Genomic DNA, 20,848 nt, shown 5'->3' with positions numbered 1-20,848 from the left:
AAAACAATGATTACAAACTTTACACAAAAGTTCATAGCTTCTAATGTAACTAAAAATGATTTACTAATATAATTCTACTATATTTTACATGTACTCTTTACTTTATGACCTTTTGGAAGTAATTTTACAAAAGTATTACAATATGTAATAATGATAAAAAAAATCACCTTATTAAGTTATAAAATATGATTTTTTATGTTATTTATAAATGAACCTTTTATGAATAATATAAATAACAATTTATATATGTAAATGAACTATTGAAATAGTTCATGATTATACAACATCAAGTTTTTACAAATTATTTCATTTGCTTTTCTTTGTATTTGAATGTTGACTGTGATCTTGGTTGCCTATAATCATTTATAGTATTGGACTGAACTTAGCAAATTGTATAATTTCAAATACAGTACAATACTAATAATGTTTAGATAACATATCATTATTGATAATAGTGTTATTAAACACTAAAATTAGATTTAAATGTTCTGCAATTAAATTGTGTATTTTTTTTTGGCTCATATATTAACGTTAATAATTATCTTTTTGTACTAAATTAAACTATAATTATTTATTCAATTTAACAGTCGTTATTGTCCAACTAATATTCAAAGTTGTTACATAATTATAATAAAATAAAATGTAAATTCAAAACTAGAATTTAAAGTTATTAATTACAATATTTCTTGGGATTTCTTGATTTAGTATTGAAAACAAGTAATAATACAAATATTTACTACACTATGTATATTTTATTTTATAAAAAAAACAATATTGCACACAGTTCTAATAGAACTTAGCTACTCTGAAGAATCTGTTATTGCATGTATAAGAAAAAGTGTAAAGTACAATAAGTCTTAAAATTTAAAGATTAGAAGCTGTAGGAATGTAGAGAAAGGGCACGTTCCACGTGTTAGGTTTTTTTTTTCGGAATTTTGGCGGCGCAACGAAACGATATACAAATATTTAATAATACATTGTCTGGCACATTTGAAATTTCAAATACAAAAAAAAACAACAACTTAAATTTAATTCTTATTTGAGCCTGCCGTCTCTCGCGTCGGTGAAGACGCCCCAGCATTCGATGATCAGCTCATCGGAGAATCCGAACGTCTCCAGATCGGAATCATCGATCGCCGTCGCAAAGTCCATCGAGCTGAGCTTGTTCTCAGCCATATCCCAGATCTGCCTAGCCAATTCAGAGTCGTTGATGCCAAGGTAACTCTCCAAGATGCTGTTGATCTTCTCTATACCCAACTCAACCTGATCATTCTACAAAAAAAAAACAATCCCAATTAATCTACAACAATTCCAAATGATAAATAAACAAACCTGTTCAACGATTTCAGCGTTTCCGTCAGCTTTGAATCTCAACGTGCCCTTTCCGTTACCAATATTCTTCTTTCCGTTTCCTCTTCCGGTTTTCGGACCGATACTGTTGAAGCCCGACCTCAGAGGTTCGACCAAACGGATGGTGAATCTACTTCCCAGAGGAATCTCTTTCAACATCTTCGCAACCTCATGATGCCTCTTCCCGACCATATCCACTCCATTCAACTTCTCTATGTGATCACCAACCTAAAGATCATCTCCATCAGTATGAGATTTAAGCAATCTTATTAATAGTATTACGTGAATGTGAAGAATTTTGTCTATAACAGAACCATCTTTGATTCTTTTGATGAAGGCGAAACCGGCACCGTTATCAGTGATCGTCAGACCGAGCGCATCCTCCGATTTCACCAATTCCACCTCCTTTGCTCTACCTGAAAAAAAAAATGAAATTAAAATAAATAAAATAGAATACATATGTAAACAGAGCGTATTCAAATAGTGCGAATGATGTCACTATTATGGAAATAACTTTCCTATTTTTTTAACTCAAACTTTTATCCGTTATCAATGCTCATTCGGTAGATAAAGGAATAATACGTGATAGGAATGCATTCCTTGTTTACAAAACTTGAACACGTTTATGTTTTTTTTTCTACATAGATTATATACACGATTCATGTATTTACTACCTTTCCTGTGTGCGAATATAAAGTCTTCTAAGCCTATTTGTCCAGCCAACAACTCCTTCATTTCCAGTTTATAAGTGTTCAGTGTGCAAAATAATATCTGAAACAGACAAAGAAAAATACGTAAACAAATGTGTTTAATAAGGAAAATCCTGTGAGATTAATAAAACTTATTTATAAAATGCATCATAAATGGGATTGTAAACTTAAGATTATTAATTATTAAAGAAATGCAAACACATAAAAAAATTAATTAAAATTGAAATAAAAAACTAACTTCCTTATATAATATCAAATATAAATAAGTAAATGTAAATGTCAACTACATTTCCATGAAAATTCAATAATTAAAAAATAATACACCTGTATTTTTTTTAAAATATCTTATAAGTAATTGCAGTTAATTCTACAATAAACACTAGCACTTTAATTGATTTTGTGGGTCACAAGCAATTTTTTTATTTGCAGAACTGTGGCAAATTTAAACTTGAGGGCCCCATCGATTGTGTGTTTAGATTGTCAGTATTAAAAAAAAATGTCTTTATTTTCCAAGTGCTAATAATCAGAAACAACATTATTCATTGCATCCTTAAAAAGGTTCTTCACTTGTAAAAAATATTAACATTAACGTTTTAAGTAAGAATGTATCTATTTTATTTTTATTTAGGCCGTCTTAAAATAAGTAGCACATTTATTGAATTTGTGGGCCACGTGCAAATTTTTGTTTGTAGGACTAAGGTATATGTAAACTTGAGGGCCCGTCGATGGATCACCAGAAAATGTTTTTATCTTAATTTTCAATCGTCAATAACTAGACACAATATTGTTTATGATTTGATAATACGTGGGCCCATGTGCACACAACAAGTTAAAAGTATTATAATATTAATTAATTTATTTATTTTGTTTGGTAATTAATGATGCATGCTAATTAAAACTTGTGGGCCCCATCTATTTCGTATTTGGTTTTGTTTTTAAAGGTAAAAAATTAAAAGCAACAATATTATTTGCATCCTTAATATGTGGGCCCGTGTTTAAGCCACCAGTATACATTATTGCAACAAAAGAAAAAAGTAGAAGCAAATTAAACTTGAGGGCCCCGTTTATTTTGTATTTGGATTACCAAACAACATTGTTTTATCCATACTTGGCTCATGTACACGCCACTGGCTAGAAGTACTATAATATAAACTAATTTATTTACTTTCTTTGGTAATTAATGATGCATTCTTGCTAATGCTAAGTAGAGAAGAGGAAAAAAAGAGTATTGTTACAAAATGCTCGATGATTACAATTGCATAAAGGAATTGTTCGTTCGTCGTTTCGCAATATACCAAGAAAACAATTAAGTGCTAAGCGTCGGCGTCGGATAATTCCACGATGAAATCATAGGAAGGAGATTAATATAATCGAGTCGTTGTACCGTTACATCGATTCGAATTTCCGCGAAGAACCCAAAATCTTGTTAACTAACCGAGTTAGCTACATTGATCGGTTGGTCCTCGGAGGTGGTCTTGGCCTATTTGCGATCGAACGGAACGCGGTTGACCGAAGAGTGACAACTGAATGGATCCACAAATGAATTAAAGAAGAGATTCGGAAAGATTTGCGATGCACATAATACCATTGTTCCAAAAACACACATATCGAAGATACAGCTTATATGGCACGAGATGTGCGTGGTTGTGTTGTGTATTTGTACAGTTATTAACCAATGCGAGCTAATGCTTTCTAAATAATCACGAAATTGGATTCGTGCAGAGAGAAAGAAATGTAATAATACAGAGATATCAGAGCAGTTCGAATGAAATGTATGCGGGTACACGAACAATTGGTAAAGGCATAATACGTTGTTGGTTAACATAATTTCCATAACGAAGAGCTACCGGAAGCATGGCTTAATGCTCCCCGGACCGGAAGTCGCATTCAGTCCAATTTCAGTTCGCGGGGTGACAAACGTGAAGTCAATATTGTTTTTTTGTCTGATTATAAACGAAAACAACAAAAAAAAACAATAACAAACATTGTCTCTATAATCAGATAGTTTTTCTTTTAGTAAATATTTGATTTTAAAATATAAGTAGGTCAAAGTTTCCTCGAAAATGAGACCTAAAATATGAATTGTGGAGCACTATTATCGGTGCGAACTAATTTGTATGCGTCCAAAGATAAGATAAGCAAATTTTGCGACTACTTTTATAGCCACATGTATAGGAATATTGTTAACAACCAAATTATATTATAGTCTCGATTCATATTGAAATAAATTGAGCTAATTCCACTATTTTAGAAGAAAAAAAACGCTCGCTAAATACATTCGACAAATAGACATTTCTTTCGTGTTGATTAAATTTCTACACATTAAGTTTTACGTTCGTGGAAAATTTCCTATCTTCACAGTTCCTATTTTCTTATTCTCTTTGCGCCAAACCAAACTTTCACGCTTTTCCATTGATGGCCGTGATCTTAAATGTCAGGGCGAAAGCAAAGATTTCATTGAAACAAAACCAAATACAACTCGATCCTTAAAAAAAACTGAACTAAACATTCACACATATCAATTGCGTAATTTGAAAACTAAATAAAACAACAACAACAAAAAAACTATTAATTATAATAAACGTAATAAAACGCGAGAAGAGAGAGGAATAAAAATGGAGCGGACAACAATTAAAGCGAGCAACTGTACGAGAATTGTTTGTGTAACGGTTTTTCGAAAACAAAAGTGTGGAAATAAGTAACGAAAAGAAAGAGACAAAAAGAAATAATAATAAAGAACTGCTAATAATAATAATAACACGGTGAATGGAATTGTCAATAATCAAATTTAATTAAATAAATTATGCGGCATTAATAAACGCTTCAATAAGTTAGAAAGTTTTGACGAATGCAAAAAAGTAATGCAGAAATAAAGTATATATGAACAAAAAAAAAATACCGTTTTCGAATTTGAATATATTTGAATATACGAAATTTGTCCGATCCAAAAAGTATGGAATGAATGATCGTTTCAGCGATTAATCTGACCCATAAAAATCACATGACGTATGTTGTTTGTCGACACTACAATGAATGCAATTTTCGCGTAGTTATTTATTCGAGATTTGCGTATATTTTCCTTGCACAATTAGAATGCACTGTGAACAATGCAAATGATAAAATATATTTAATTGATAAACAGCAAATTTATTTAATTTTTTAACTTTTAGATTATAATAAATAAATCAAAAACTAATCTAATGATTAACACCAATTAAAGTTAGATAAATTTATGTTCATATATTAATTTTAATTGAGTATTTCCTGGATTTTTTATTGCATAAATTGTATATTATTGTTGGTAGAAGTATTGTCATTGAAAATGGACCAAGTTTAAATTGAATTTCATCTGAAAATTAATTAATTTTAGTGCTTCGTAAGTGTAATGATACATTTTCAAGGAGCATCGAAGTACGTTTTGTATTAATTAAATCCGTGTGGTTTACTTGGGGAGAGAGAAAAAAAACCTGGTTTAGAAAACGTATTGTATATAAATAAACCAGTCTGATCATCGTGCACGTAACTGTTTCATTCCACAAATAGGTATTTACTCTTTTCATTTGAATTCATATATAATGTTCCTTTCATATTTAGTTAACCAATTAAACTTGTGTTGCAGCAAATGGTAAAATACGGTTAATGGATTAATTTTCGGGAACAATGACTTTCGGTACATTCTCTAAATTTGCTTTATCTAATAATTATTACTGCCAAGGTCGATCGCTATCGTTAGTACGTACAGTTTTTGCAACGAGATGATCTAATGGAGGCGTTTTCTCATTATTCTTGCTTCGACTGCGTGAAACCGGTGACAAGTTGGAAAAACAATAAGCATTATTTATATTAAAAAAAATAGGTCACTTTTGAGAAATTTCCGCATTTTAACAATGTTCTTTGTAGTAGTTTCATTCAAGTTATTTAATAAAATTTAATTTTAAAATATTGATAGCCTAAATAACTTTTTCCTTATTACAGTTTTATCTGAAACTATTCTCTAATTAAGCAGTAAAGCAGTAATTGATGCTCGAGATTCGGCTTCCTGCAGCTAATTACTAGAGACATAACGTAATGAATGTAATCGAAATGGATTAATTGCGGCGATTGGAATTCGAATTATGCGATCGAACTCTGGCCTGTAGCTATGACACATGGGATTAGTGCGTCAATAATTAACGTATTTGCAAGTAGGAAGCAGCGAAAACTTTGGTTTAAAGTCATTTAATTACACTCACGAATTAGAAACAAAAATAATTTGATTCAATACAGGTGTATTTATAATTTCGAATTTCCTGACTGGATTCAAATCTGGGAGAGTGTTGCATTATGAATATTGCATGAATGTATTCAGATGTTAGATAAAGGGTTTGTTGTTTACCTCTGACGTGGGAATATCGAATTCTTCAGCGATTTTCTCATAGAGTTCCTTGACGTTGGAAAATCCTGACACGAAGCCCGTGGGACTTCCATCTGCTAGTTGGCAATTGAATACCAGCTTCGTGCCTTTGGATGCGGAGGATGATGATTTGCCATTGCTCTGCGGAGGTGGGTATCTGGAGCCGCCGTTGTTGTTGTCGTACTCAGCGGAAGGAGCTGGAGGTGCTTTGGGTCTATTCTTCTTGAACATATTCCTTTAAGGTACTGTCCACAAGAAAAAAAATCACTAGGTGTATACGGGATGTACTTTGCCACTGTTTCACCTCCGAGGAGACCAACTTATCATACTTAAGTGCTGCCTTATCTTGCCGTTATCGCGCGCGGCGCATTCGTAATCGCGGTGTATTATCAAAGTGGCGTATATCTGTTGTCCCTTCCTTCCGTCCGCTCTTCTTTCACGCCGTTTGCGGTGCGACAGGTAACAAAAAAAAGGAACCGGTGAGCTCCACGACTCCAACTCGCGATATGCAGTTATGCCGTAGACCAGGAGGAAGGTGGAAACCAGTTTTGAGCGGCAGGTGTAATTACGTACAATTCTCTCATTTACGAAAGCATCGAAACCGCTTTCCGTGGAACAAACATCGGCTGCTCGCTCTCGGATCCGATCCGAACCATTCGTTCCTCCTCCACCAACGTTGTTCAAGAAGTCCGACACACCTCTTTCCAACCACCACAAAGTCTCTCTGTGTTTCTCTCTCGTATCTCAACAGATTTCCCCAGCATCTTACCACGAAGATGCATCTCTTTTCCGCGGGTTACGTAACTGTTCCGCACTCCAGATCCATTTGCTCGAGAAAACAAAAGTGCACATCCAAAGATTCCACATGCTCGTAAAGAAGCTGGTTCCATTACTGGTTTAAAACGTTTAAAGAAAATGAGCAGTGATTTCATAGGCACTTTGATAACTACAACTCGTTTATTATAACGTTTTGCAAAGTTTATTTTAGCTTAACCGAATTCCTCTGCAAAACCATTAACTTAATAACTATAAATATTATTCTTAATGCATATTGAAATTACTCTCAGAAATAGACTTTGCAATTTTCTCAACTAATATTATTGTAATAATTACATTTTTGAGAATATATCCATGAGATGATATATTAAGATTGGAATAACTAATAACAAGTATATGTAGATTAGTTTATCAAACAGTATTTTACACTATTCAAATTTGATAAATAATTTTCATTTCAAAAATTTGTTGTTGTATTTGGAATTTATTGTATAAATAGAAAAATACATATACAATGGGTTATTATTGTCCACATAGATCACAAATTTGTTTAAATAATATTTTTGTTTTCATCGCTCATATTAATTTATTTTATCTTTTAATATTTTGAATAAATAATATAATACGATAGTAAAGTTTTTCTCAATCTATGGGTCGCTACCCTATATTAGGTCGCGTTAAATTTGTAAGGGTCGCAAAATGACAGCTGTCACTTTACTTCAAAACGTCAAAAAATGTTATAAACAATTGGATTTGATAGCAAATATTGTAATTTTTTTTTCTTTTTATAATTAATTTCTTAAGTATGTAAGAGGCTACAGCCCATATCAGTGTTCTATAAAACAATATGTAATGTTTGACTGATATTTTTGAGTATGTTTCTATAACATCATTTAAATTTAATTAAGAGGAAGGCAGTTTCAAATTTGATTTTGGGCAACTTTTGATGCGTCAACAAACGCTCACCATTTAAATCAGAGGTTCCCAAACTTTTTTGTGTCGTAGACCCCTTGCCATGTTTTTCGGTTTTGGGTAGATCCGTTATTTACTTGATTTTGATTTTTTGTAAATTTATTATTTATATTGGGACATCTTTATAATTATTAAGATCATTGCTCTGAGACTGCGCGTATGCTTGTAACAAGATGATACTCGTATATCATTATGTGAAGGTTTTTACAAGTTCAAAATGTATTGCGACCACAATGCGAATGCCTACATCCTACAGCTTACACAATTTTATAAACATATATAATATTGTTTTTACTTCATAGGTACTTTTATAAATAATGTATATGTCTTTATATTATAAGATAGTATAATGTAAATAAATAGGTACTATCAGTGTATGTTGGGATGCACTATCGTGGACTCCCATTTTCATTTCATGGACCGACAAATTTTTCGCGGTATTCAATATTTTCAGGTCAGAAAGATTGGCGACAGCTGTTTTAAGCAACTGTCATTTCGTGATACATTAAAAAATTAATAAGACCCAATCTTGGACCGCGGCCCATATATTGAGAAACACTGTTCTAGAATCTAGATATTTACCATTTCAATACTGTATTGGCCTTTTTTTCACTCGTGCATAGTGTTAGTGTACTGTAACATATCTTCCTGGTTAAGGTTAGGTATGGTTCGTCGGGAAAGTTAGATAGAAAATCAGATTGGAATAATTATATTGCTTTGTGTGATTTTCCATTCGTCACCATCGCTGATTGTACCAATCTATATCAGTATTCTCACATGTCTTCTTGCGATAGATAAAGTTCACCTCTGATCTGTTGCGCTCGTCCAAATCCCTTTCTGATGTGGAGGTTGAAGTTTTCCTACTTCTTATGATAGAAGAATATAGAACTACATAACAAAATATATCTCCAACTAGTTAAACTATATATCACACTAAAACGTACTAATTTAAGTACAATACATTTTTTTGTCAGTTTTAATACATTGCAAATAGACACTATCTACCAGTCTTTAATTTTCCTTCATCCTCTATAACAGCGTTTCTCAACCCAATTGCTTATAAGATAATATTTTGAACCAGCGGTCGCCAACCTTCAAATACATTTGCAATTTGTGTTATTTTAGAATTCTGAATCTATTTTTTTGCAATTTTCGTCTTATTACGTTATATTATTATAAAAGGCAAAATGTAAAAACATGTATAAGTACCATTTCATATTTAGAATCTTATTTTTATTGAAAAATCATGAAAGTAGTTCGCGGGATTCAATATTTTCAGGTCAGAAAGATTGGCGACCGCTGTTTTAAACAACTGTCATTTCGTGATACATTAAATATATTGAAAAACACTGTTCTAGAATCTAGATTGTTAACCATTTCAATACTGTATAGGCCATTTTTCACTCGTGTATAGTGTTAGTCTACTGTAACATATCTTCCTGGTTAAGGTTAGGTATGGTTCATCGGCAAAGTTAGATAGCAAATCAGATTGGAATAATTATATTGCTTTGTGTGAATTTCCATTCGTCGCCATCGCCGATTGTACCAATCTATATCAGTATTCTCACATGTCTTCTTGCGATAGATAAAGTTCACCTCTGATCTGTTGCGCTCGTCCAAATCCCTTTCTGATGTGGAGGTTGAAGTTTTCCTACTTCTTATGATAGAAGAATATAGAACTACATAACAAAATATATCTCCAACTAGTTAAACTGTATATCACACTAAAACGTACCAATTTAAGTACAATGCAAACGTACAATATCCCAAGCTGTCTAATCTTTTTGATAAAGAACTAATTATTCTAGCAAAGTAAAATTTCCTATAGTCATTACATCTCTATCATATGTTTGATAACTTGGGTTAACTTAACACGAACGTTATGTAAACGTGATTCAAGATCCACATTTCGCAACCATTTTAATATACAGTACTTTCATCTTTTTAGTTTCAAGTTTAGTTTTAATGTGTATAAATTAAAGCAGCGGTTTCCAACCTGTGAGGCTCGCCTCCCAGGGGAGGCGCGGACTATTGCCAGGGAAGCGCCAAAATTAATAAATTAATTTTTATATCATAATATCTTCAAATAAATAAAACGTAACTATATTATTTAATCTATTAAAACAATAAAAAGCAAGAGAGTCGCGGAAAAAAAAAATCGGGGAGGCGTAGTAGTATAAAGGTTGGAAACCGCTGCATTAATGTATTCTTATTTTGTTTCAAAATCATTCTCTTTCAGGTTGAAACCTGTTGAAAACCGGACTAATCGAGAACTTTAATGAAAATAAACAGCACAAAAAGATACTAGACTGTATAGCAGGGGTTCTTAAACATTTTCGAAAAGCGGCGTCTTTAATATATTCCGCGGCGCCACAAGTCAAAACATCTATCTCAGGGCGAACTTTTTTTTTATTTATTTATATACAATTTATACAATATTTTTTTATACATTTTTGTTATTCTTTACATTGTTTGTGCCCCTCAGCTTCGGTTCTTTCAGCACGCTCCTTGGTACCGGTATTGTGAGCGAGCTTGTTGGTTTAACTTGTAGTTATAATGGCGCAGCGTACAGTTTGGAAACCCCTGATCTAACAGTTAAATTGAAAACATTCATTAAATATTTTTTACTACTAAATAGTACTCGCTTACATATTTATTAATAGCCTGTCAAGTGAATACTAATCATATTTAATACCCATGCACCGCTAACTTTTATATCAAATTATAAATCATTAGAAACGTGAATAAAATAAATAATTTATAACTGTTTTATCCCTGTTATAAAAAGAAACAAACTATTACTTACATGCAATGATTTATGCACAAGATCTGATAATGCGGATAAACATAAATAATGGATTCTGCAATTCATAAAATACTAATGGATTTTAATAAAACTTTATGAAAGTATAACAATCAAAAACAATGTTTTTTTTTTAGTTAAATTAAATAAATTAATTTAAAATACTGCCACGTCGATCCATTCGTTTCATGACATTATTTGTTTTGGTATTCCACTATTACTGTTTTCATTTACGTAAACCAATTCAAGATATTCCGTAAATTACAAATGATTTGTGCCAGCACTTTTGATGGATTCGCGTTCGTATTTTTTTCTAAAAGCAAAAAAACACATAAAATTAATTAAAATACATGCATCAATAATTGTAATACAGTGGGCGATCGATTGACAAACAAATTGGACAACGGACAAAAGATTTTCATATTCAGACAACGAAGATACGACTTAAGCCGCTTTTTAAATCGATATTCGGTTAACGAACAATTCGGGTAGCGAACATTGTCTGTGAATGGATTATGTTCGTTAACCGATCGCCCTCTGTATAAGTAAACATAATATAAAATCAATCCAAAAAAAGTAATAAATACATGCAAAATATAAATTATATAAGTTCACAGATCACAAAAGCAAGCTAAAAAAAATGTAATTTACACAAATAAAGTGTTATGTAATAAGTATAATAACTGATTAGTAACATGTAAACAAAATGTGAAAGTGTTAGAAGCGCATTGGTATGTTGTTTGGGACAATTAATCTTAAATTAGTCGTAAATATTTGCAAGATTAAAAGTCATCAGTCTAGACAACTAAAAATAGGATTAAAGCTATACCTACATGAACACAAATAAATAAGTTCAATGTGTTTTTTCCCCTGAGGTATAAACTAAACTTTTTTATGGTCAACAATAGTAACAGACTGTTCCCTTTAATAATAAATAGCTATGTTGAAAGAGACATGTAATAGATATCTAAAGTCTTTTCGTTGATGATATTGTGAACTGATTGCTGTAGTCATTGTAATAGGTGTACCTGTGCTCTTCTGCGGTTTCGCGATGTTTCATGTACGAGAGAAAGACGTTGTACAGCATCGTGACAAAGTTGATGTAGAGAACCTGATACTGGACGGGAAGAAAGTAGAAGTTGATGAACTGCGTAGGAGGCCAGACGCTCCAGTCGATCTGAAAAAAAGAGGTGTCTGAAGAATCAAAATCCTCTAGTTTGGTTGCCTATCTCTACCATGTAGACTTCGACGAATTTGGAGTTGATCTCTTTGGTGCACTCCTTGAACGCCTTCCCCTCCATCATACCGACACCGTAGAAGAACAACGAGATGCATATCGGCGACATGACCAGCTGATCCATCAGTATCTTTTTGGCCACCGAGAACAGATTGCGCCTTGGCAGGTAGCTGTCCAAGTATTTATAAAAGTAGTGATGCAACGGGCCCATCGCTATCCCGACAATAGTCAACCTGGCTGCAACGTAAGAGAGTCATATCCAGTGTGATTGGCCGCAGTTTTTCTTTTAGGATTTTTGTTTTGTAATTTTTTTTTGTTTTTTGTAAGCTTACTCCATCTGGCCCAGTCGTACCTCTCAGGCAGACTGTGGCTGCGGTACTCGATCTCCTGTTGTATCAGATCCCCGATCGCCATCAGACCACCCGAAGTCACGGTGTTCGTAATGAAGAGGTACTCCCCGAAGGCCTTGTTGAAGTACTGCGAGCCCTTCACCGAGGGCGAGATCTTCGGTACCTGTCTCCATTTGTCCTTCGTGCACATGGACCGCACTTGCAACAGTAAACGCTGCAGCATTTTCTTTTTTCTCTATATCAGGACTCCCCTCGACTATATATAAAATTTCGGATATTTCACGCAACAGAAACGATTTTCGTTGGTGGGGAATAGCGTTGCGCCATTTCGGACCGAATGTATCAAAAAAAGTCAGGCGCTAAACTGAATTGTTTTTATCGTACTATTGACATTTTTCTACATTGTCACATGCAGCCAATCAATGAACACAGACGTATTTGAATCACCCGTGGATTTCGATGAAAAAAAATAATTCTACGCAATGCTGGTTGCATTGCATAACTCGCTAAGTAATTCACAGATGGCGAATGCATCCTTATGCCAAACCTATAAAAATGGTGGCATTGACATTTAAATAATATTACAATCTTGCAAATTATCATACACAGAAGCGTTAACTGTTTAATTTTACATGTAATTAGCGTTATTAAGTTAATATTTACCGGAATCCTAATCCTTTATTATTCAGGATCTCAAAATATAAATTTACACTTAAGTTGTTACTAGACCAATAGATGGCGACGACAGTTAATACTCGCATTTTAAAAATTGTCGCACAATACGATTTGATTTCTTTTCCTTATCTCAATTATATCAACTTAGCGTTTCAATTGATATATTAATCTGCTATTGTTCTCGACGTATAATATTTTAATAATCTTTGTTTTAAATCCATAAATCAACGATTTTTTCTAGCAATACGCCACATGCGTTGCAATAAATGCAATACAATAATTAACGTCAATCTCTTATTTTTGTATCATCATAATGTTGTTGATCGTAACACAATTTAATAGGTTTGTGATCTTCTAAAGTTTAGAATGTAAACAAATGGATGCGCTCATTAAAATTGTAGTAATATTTGGGTTAGGACTAACCTTTCCTCCGTAAAGTACAAATATTTGTGCGCCTTTTTATCGTACCAGGAAAGTGTAAATAATTTCTAAAAAAAAAATATATAAAATACACAAAAGAAAGGCCATCTGCTTTAGTGGATGATAAAGAGATGTCACCCGACAACCCTCTCTTTCTTCCCCTATCCATAAATTACATTCACCCCATATGCTCTGCGCCCCAATATTGCGCAAATGGCGGTTACGCCGTAGACGTGGATCCGTTTTCTGCACGTTTTATTTTTTTCTTTTGATTTCCTCCTTTCTCACACCGCCAACAAAACTTTACTCTTTTTATTTACCATTCCTCTACCACCACAGAAACTGTAAAATGCGCTCGCTCGTGGAAACGGCGCTCCTCAATTTTCCCCGCATGTCCGAAGGGGTGTAACTCACTCGTGTATCCTTATGCCATCGAGGATAGTAGCATGACCGAGAAGTGCATTCGCGAAGAAGGATGCCGAGCCCATCAGGAAACGAAGATCCTTCTGAAGTACCACCGACCGAAAACCGAAATGGGGTAAGTTTTAATTCAAAATTTAGTTTCTTTAAAAAAAAAAAATTTTAATAGATTTTTTGAAACCCAATTTACACCAGAAATATGCGGTTTAATGAACGTAACAATAATTGGATGATTTAGAAACTCGTACGAAGAAATAACAAGAGCAATTTTTCGGAGGTCTTGTAACAGTCTTGAATAAATTTCTAATAATACTTTAAAAAAAAAACGTGTACTTTCTCGATCAGGTAAAAGTACGGAATGATTTAAATTTTTCTGTTTTTTTTTCTTTCTTTCTTTTCACCTAAATCAGCGCTTTCCACGTTAAATTTTCAAATTCGAGTTGCTTCAATTTCGCGCGCTTTCGACAGCGAATGATTGCTTATTGGAATTCCATTACTACTTCTATAATTATTCAATTAATTTTAATTGCAATTAAGTAGGTCAGTTTTTCTTTCAAAATCTTTGTCCCGTTGTCTTATAATAAATATGATGTTTGTGGATTTCCCAGTGAAAAACCGAGTCTAAAAATAGGCACGCTCCACTCCCATGGGGCACTAAAATCGCCTAAATTCGTGCAAATCCGATTATAAATGGTGAAAACGTGATCTATAGATTCGTTATTTAATTAATTTATAGCTTTACCAATGGGATTTGATTGATGTTCGTAATTGTACGTTAATTGTTATTATACTAATTATAATTAGTCCGAAGAATTTCATTATAATTATAATGGCAACGTAGTGGAACGGATACGATTTGTTAGAGCAGCAAAGACTTCATACAATTCACACGAATAGAGGACAATTTTGTCTTATTACTAATTATTATAGTTTATTTTTTTATACTTAAATATCTTTACTTCAATAATCTCAAATTAGTGGTAAAAATAAGGCGACTTCACATTCTGCTTTTGATGAGACAGTCCCGATTTTTAATAATTTGTCCAGAGTTTTAATAAAAACTATTTGGAAAAATATATAATTTATCTCAGAAAACAACACAAAAACTAAAATATATTTATTAACATAATGACATAGCTTTATGATTCACGCAATTAAGTGTTAAGTCTATGAAATCCATATTACACGTGTAATCTAATTCAAGTAATTCGTAAAAATTTTAATGACCTTTCAGTTTTTGTAAATTTACATTTTACTTAATTACTCGAAAACTAATAAATTTTTAAATATATATTAAAGAATAAACTACAGGTATCCCCCGACTTTCAAAGTAGTTCGTAAGTCGAATTTAAATTTAAAATATACTTATCTTACCACACTTTCTCATGGTTTTTACTTTTATATATGTTTAATTCCGTATTACTGACTGCATAAATTTGAAAACATAGATTAGAATAAACAAATACTTTTAAATTATTTAATATTTTTTTCTTTGTAGTATTAAAGATTTTCGCCTAATTTCAAAACATAATTTTATTCCTCAAGAAAGTAATGTTTTATTTAATTACTTGAAAACAAACAAGTTGAAATATATATTGAATATAGATATTAAACAATAAACTGCAAAGAATACAATGAATTATTACACATTTTCTTAGTTATTTTATTTTCATTAGCTTCCAAATTTGAAGATTAATTTTATCCCTCGAGAAAGCAGTTTTCACGTTTTACATAATTTCTCGAAGTCTAAAAATTTGAAATATATATAGATTATGCATATTAAATAATAAACTACAGAGAATATGAGGTGTCAGTCATTTTCGTAGTATTAACGATAATCACGTCGCTTTAAATTGCTTTAAAATGTAAATAAATTAATTCGAAAAATCAGTGTTTTCACGTTTTATCAAATTAATCGAAAACTAACAAATTTGAAGTATATACAAAATACAATGAACTATTACACATTTTCTTAGTATTAGCGATTTTTTCTTAATAACCTTCCAAATTTGAAGATATCTTCATGTTTTACTTAATTACTGAAAGATTAATAAAATTTAAATATATATTGTATGTGCATATTAATGAATAAACTACAGATAATATAATGAGCTATCTGTCACGTTCGTAGTATTAGCGATTTTCGCATAATAAGCTTTCAAATTATGCCTCGAAAATGCAGTGTCTTCACATTTCACTTAATTCTGGAAAACTAATAAATATAAATTATATATTTAATATGGCTATTAAAGAATAAACTACAGAGAATTGAATGAGCTATCAATTATTTTCATGGTATTAACGATTTTCGCGTAATAACCTTTGAAATTCGAAGAAATTCATTTAATTTCTTCACTGCAAACTTCATGTAAAACCATGCGGACCCTGACTAGTTAAGTGATATACCTATATGGGTAGTCGTTTTATTGTTTTTACGTGTTTCCCGAACAGTTGTATAACGAAGAAAGTGGCCTGAACGGATCTAGTTATTTCGCGAATGGATCTTAATAGAAATTGAAAGTGATGAAGAAGAAGCGCAGCACACACGCATTTCGTGTGTTGTAACGAAGACGCGGGCATCGTGCTTCTTCTCTCCATACCGCCGCTATGATCATTATTATTGTAATGTGCAATGAAGAAAGTTCCATCTGCTGATGAAAATACACTTTCGCCCGAACAATTTTTGTGTCTCGCTCGTCTCTGCACCGAGAGACTTTCGAGTCAATGGATGAAAGATGAAATGTAACGCAACGAGCGAAACCACCCGAAGACAATCTAGAAACCAGTTGCTGCAGACTCTGTTCGAACTCCACTACAAATTCATACAAACTTTATTTAATACATAACAAATCACGTTCAAAATGAATAATTCAAAAACATTACCTGTAGTCAATATTTAATAGACAAATGAGATGATCTGCATATATTTACTAAGCAATTGGTAATTAGTAATTTCAATAACCGGTGAAATTTGAAAAGGAAAATGCATATGCTTTTTTTACAAATTCATACAAACTTTGTACATAAGAAATCAAATTTAAAATGAATTAATCGAAACATTACCTGCCGTCAATATTTAAAAGACAAATGATATGAATATGAAACGGAAAATGCAAAAGCTTTTTGAACTACTTTAAAAATTCATACAAACTTTGTAATTAATAAATTTAAAATTAATTAATTGAAAACATTACCGGTAGTAATATGAGTTGAATGAGTTGACCTGTATATATTTACGAAAACTCTTAATTGATAATTTCTAAAATCGAGGAAATAAGAAACGGAAAATGCAGGAAAAGCTGTAGCAAAATAAATATAAAAAAACGGCAAGTTCTAATTTGGTTTTGCCTAATGGAGTTCGCGACGTCCTTAATTGTAAATTCGCTCCAGGCTGGAAATTGCTCTTGCGAAATCGGTGTTAATTATATTTATAAAATGCTCGGCTCGTTTGCGCAATACATTAAACGTTTAATAGCGTTACATGCGGACCAATAATTAATATCAAGCAGTTTCAAAACAAAAATCCGAAGTCGGAAAACGTACAGTATACATTTTTACACTATATATTATATACTAACTGCAATGTTTTTTTTATCTAATAATTTTTCTACATTGTATGAATGCACATTTTGAATAGCCCAAATATCAATTCATTGAAGAAAAATAGCGGAAATTTCAATAGATTACTTTGACGTTTTTTAAATATTATATAAGTATGGAATAATATCTTTATTTCATAATTTTGATTAACAATCACAAATTAGATAATTTAATAAAATTAGATAACATAAAATGCTTATAGATATTTTTAATTATTTTTTTAGTGTATTACATTAGAAATTAATAACTCACACATTTTGTATAATAGAAGTTCGATTATTTCAAAGATTCACTTAAATATTAATTGAAATAGCAACATTTTTATTTACTCTAAATACCAAAGTGTTGTAGACTAAAATCTAGTTTATTTTATATTTATGCATTTCAAGTCTATATTTTACGTTTTTTGTATAAGCTTTATAGTTACGTATATTCACTGTACTTTTATGTATAATTATTTTTATTGTTGAAAATGCAGTTTCCCATAATGAAGAATGAAAGTAAAATGTTTAACTCACAATTTCAAGGTACTTATTTTGAAGAGAAATCTGAAACAAGCAAAAAATATCTCTTGAAATCGTGATTCAAAAGTCGCATCTGATGAAATCTTCTATTAAATGTTCTTTTCCTGCAATTGTTAAGTGTTAACACATAATATTTAAGTTATATTACTTGCTAGAAATTACAGACAATTAAATGAAAATACGGTTAATGTTACATCTGATAACGAAGTTTCGATATAAGGAAGTATCAATGATTTTTGATAATTGTTCGAATTAATTGCAAATAAATCATTAAGAAATATATAAAAAAAACCGGTTTTCGAAAACCGTTTAAAAACCAGTTTACAAAAAAAATAGAGAAAGGGATTTTTACAACTTATTTTATACACGGATCTATTGCAAATTTACAGAAATATAAAAAAACTCTCACTTTCTTGAAAGCTGGGTTTAATTGTCTTTACATCTTCATAATATAAGTCCAAGAACTTAATGAAGCTAGTGCAAGAAATAAGCTAAATGTAAATTATCTAAAACAAAAACATTAAAACTAATTTCGATTTTCATTTTTTTCAAATCTCGTAACAGAGACGATTTTATGTTTTTAATCAAATAATTAAAATAATTCATTAATTTTTATATTTTAAGTCTAGGCTCAACTAAAAAACCGGTTTTCGAATTACTTAAATTTCCTCAAAAACCGGTTTTCAAAAACCGAGAAACCCTAAGAAATGTTGTAGAAAAATAAATGAAGTTATCTAGATATATCAATCAATAGTCTTCGAAAATATCAATGAAGTGAATATTAGTTGACTGTTTATTTAATACATTTTTTCTTCTTTACGTTCCACATTTCCATAGCACTGTTTACCTCTAAAAACGAACTTTGACTTAACGAACTAATTTGTGCATCCTATCGAAGTATAACTGTATACATTTTCTTTGAATTTAATATTGTTGTACATGTAATTAAGAAAACTACATTTTTTATGATAATTAACTATTTTTAATTGTTGAAACGACAGAGTGACTTCGGTTTTATCTTTTTTTTATCACCTTAAAGATTTCTAAATAAATAATACTTAATTATATTATTTTATGAAAAAAAAAGTATGCCACGTGTACTAAAATATTTGTATTACTTAATCTGATTTAAAACAAGTTTAAAGTAACAAAAATAAGTATGACTTATAAAATAAATAATTATAAAATAAAACGTAAGTATATAATCATATGCAAATTAACAAAAATAAATAAATGTTACAAAGTGATATTTAGTGGCGGATTAAGCACTTAAACAACAACTTTTGGGCAATATTCGACTTTATTCATCAACATAGTCACCTTCAATCTCTTTCATTGGAGCCAAATCTCTTTCATTTGAACATTATTTTTAGATCTACAAACAGGTAGTAGTCGATGGAAGAATACGGTGGATGGGGAAGCAAGTCAATGTGAAATTCATGCATTTTTGCCATCGTTTTGATCGACTTGTAACACGGTGCATTGTCTTGGTGTCTTCTTCATTTGTGGTTGTTTTTCACAATGTATTTCCAGAGCCTTCAGCTTCATTTGTGTCTGCACGATTATAAAAGTAGCGTCACTAAAACCACTGCAACTTGTCAACTAAACTTCAGATTGCTATGAAATTTTTGACAGGTGTCGTCTGAAGGTTGGTACTTCCTAAAAATAATATGGATTTGTCGATAGAGCCATATGTCATCCTACGAACTTCTTTGGTGAGTTGTTAGGCGCAATTTACTTGTGAGGCCCTCTTGATATGAAAGGCCCTATGCGCTAATCCGACGCTGGTGATATTGATTTTGATCTTTCCTACTCACTTATAAAATATTATGTGAAAATAAAAAAACTATATATTTCTACTAGTAATTATATAAATTATAAAATACTATAGTAGTATTTAGTGTTAATAAAATATTTAAAAAAAAAATGTAAGGGCAGAAAGACGTTCATGCAGCAGTTGAATTTTATTTTATTATTGTTATTGAATTCTTTTGATCTTGTAATTTATTGTTCCATTAAATATTATTATTAACTTTTTTAATAAAAATGTTTCTGATTCATTGCGTTGTTTGGTAATAATATTTGAACACCCTGGTTTGTACGTAGAACTATTATTTTTACTTAAAATTTCTGAACGTGAAAATGTAAACATTTGCACTTCGTTACTGTTATTTTACGATCCAAGTAACTGCGAGTAAAAAAAAATGTTTAACTTAAGCGGATTAAATGGATGAATCGACAGTACCGCCATGTGAACTATCTTCGAAGAAAGAGTAGAAGAAAAAAAAAACGAAGTGTTAATTTTTATTACATCAACGAGACGAGATCTTTATGGAGGTCTCTCGCATTAAGGAAGTGCACTGCATTAAAATGCAAGATATTTCAGGGTTCAGCATTTGAACTAGAGTTTTCGAATTGAAAATAGAAATATTTCGTTCAACGTAAATATGATTTTTTTTTGAATATACATTTTCATGTACATTAAAAGTAAAGGTAAGTTTATTATCTATACGACCTCGTGTTTACGTTGCAACGTAGGCTGACATTGTAAACAGAAAAGAATTATCTGTTTAAACATAATTAACTATGATTACGTGAGGAGGCCCAAATTAGGAAG

General features: G+C 31.4%; 3 protein-coding genes across 5 annotated transcripts in view; 1 reads left to right on the top strand and 2 right to left on the bottom strand.

Moving 5' to 3' along the window:
* Positions 1 to 732: 732 nt before the first annotated feature.
* Positions 733 to 7,444, bottom strand: LOC108569641 (PDZ domain-containing protein GIPC3). Its single transcript, XM_017931276.1, has 5 exons — positions 6,436 to 7,444; positions 2,025 to 2,121; positions 1,633 to 1,766; positions 1,333 to 1,578; positions 733 to 1,272 (listed from the first exon to the last, which is right to left on the bottom strand). Exons 1-5 carry the CDS (start codon positions 6,682 to 6,684, stop codon positions 1,036 to 1,038), a joined length of 963 nt encoding a protein of 320 aa, XP_017786765.1. The 5' UTR covers positions 6,685 to 7,444; the 3' UTR covers positions 733 to 1,035.
* Positions 7,445 to 10,335: 2,891 nt separating this feature from the next.
* LOC108569581 (mpv17-like protein 2) lies at positions 10,336 to 13,080 on the bottom strand. Of its 3 annotated transcripts, none has more exons than XM_017931204.1 (4): positions 12,575 to 13,080; positions 12,241 to 12,479; positions 12,034 to 12,182; positions 10,336 to 10,790 (listed from the first exon to the last, which is right to left on the bottom strand). In XM_017931204.1, exons 1-4 carry the CDS (start codon positions 12,813 to 12,815, stop codon positions 10,754 to 10,756), a joined length of 666 nt encoding a protein of 221 aa, XP_017786693.1. In that variant the 5' UTR covers positions 12,816 to 13,080; the 3' UTR covers positions 10,336 to 10,753. The 3 variants fall into 3 exon arrangements, with proteins under 3 accessions (XP_017786693.1, XP_017786684.1, XP_017786676.1); XM_017931195.1 differs by lacking the exon at positions 10,336 to 10,790 and adding an exon at positions 11,113 to 11,318 and having other exon boundaries at positions 12,575 to 13,078; XM_017931187.1 differs by lacking the exon at positions 10,336 to 10,790 and having other exon boundaries at positions 11,839 to 12,182; positions 12,575 to 13,074.
* An 800-nt stretch (positions 13,081 to 13,880) lies between these two features.
* The window catches only part of LOC108569600 (protein FAM107B), a 27,819-nt gene continuing 20,851 nt past the window's right edge, over positions 13,881 to 20,848 (top strand). Inside the window, exon 1 of the mRNA XM_017931224.1 lies at positions 13,881 to 14,225. Within this exon, the coding sequence (XP_017786713.1) occupies positions 14,163 to 14,225 (63 nt within the window). The 5' untranslated portion in view covers positions 13,881 to 14,162. The remainder of the gene's footprint in view (positions 14,226 to 20,848) is intronic.

The sequence above is a fragment of the Nicrophorus vespilloides genome, unplaced genomic scaffold, assembly GCF_001412225.1.
Source record: "Nicrophorus vespilloides isolate i.1.1-1 unplaced genomic scaffold, Nicve_v1.0, whole genome shotgun sequence".
In the NCBI taxonomy this organism is placed as follows: domain Eukaryota; kingdom Metazoa; phylum Arthropoda; class Insecta; order Coleoptera; family Silphidae; genus Nicrophorus; species Nicrophorus vespilloides.
The sequence above is the reverse complement of the archived record's forward strand: the minus strand, read 5'-3'. Positions and strand labels throughout refer to the sequence as shown.

Bases quoted from the DNA above. Each gene is read 5' to 3' on its own strand.
- LOC108569641 (XM_017931276.1), bottom strand. From the start codon at position 6,684: ATGTTCAAGAAGAATAGACCCAAAGCACCTCCAGCTCCTTCCGCTGAG. The intron at 1,767-2,024 runs GTAGTAAATACA...TTTTTTTTTCAG, and splicing joins TATATTCGCACACAGGAAAG to GTAGAGCAAAGGAGGTGGAA. The intron at 1,273-1,332 runs GTTTGTTTATTT...TTTTTTTTGTAG, and splicing joins ACGCTGAAATCGTTGAACAG to AATGATCAGGTTGAGTTGGG.
- LOC108569581 (XM_017931187.1), bottom strand. From the start codon at position 12,815: ATGCTGCAGCGTTTACTGTTGCAAGTGCGGTCCATGTGCACGAAGGAC. The intron at 12,480-12,574 runs GTAAGCTTACAA...CTTACGTTGCAG, and splicing joins GTACGACTGGGCCAGATGGA to CCAGGTTGACTATTGTCGGG. The intron at 12,183-12,240 runs GTAGAGATAGGC...TCTTTTTTTCAG, and splicing joins AATTCGTCGAAGTCTACATG to ATCGACTGGAGCGTCTGGCC.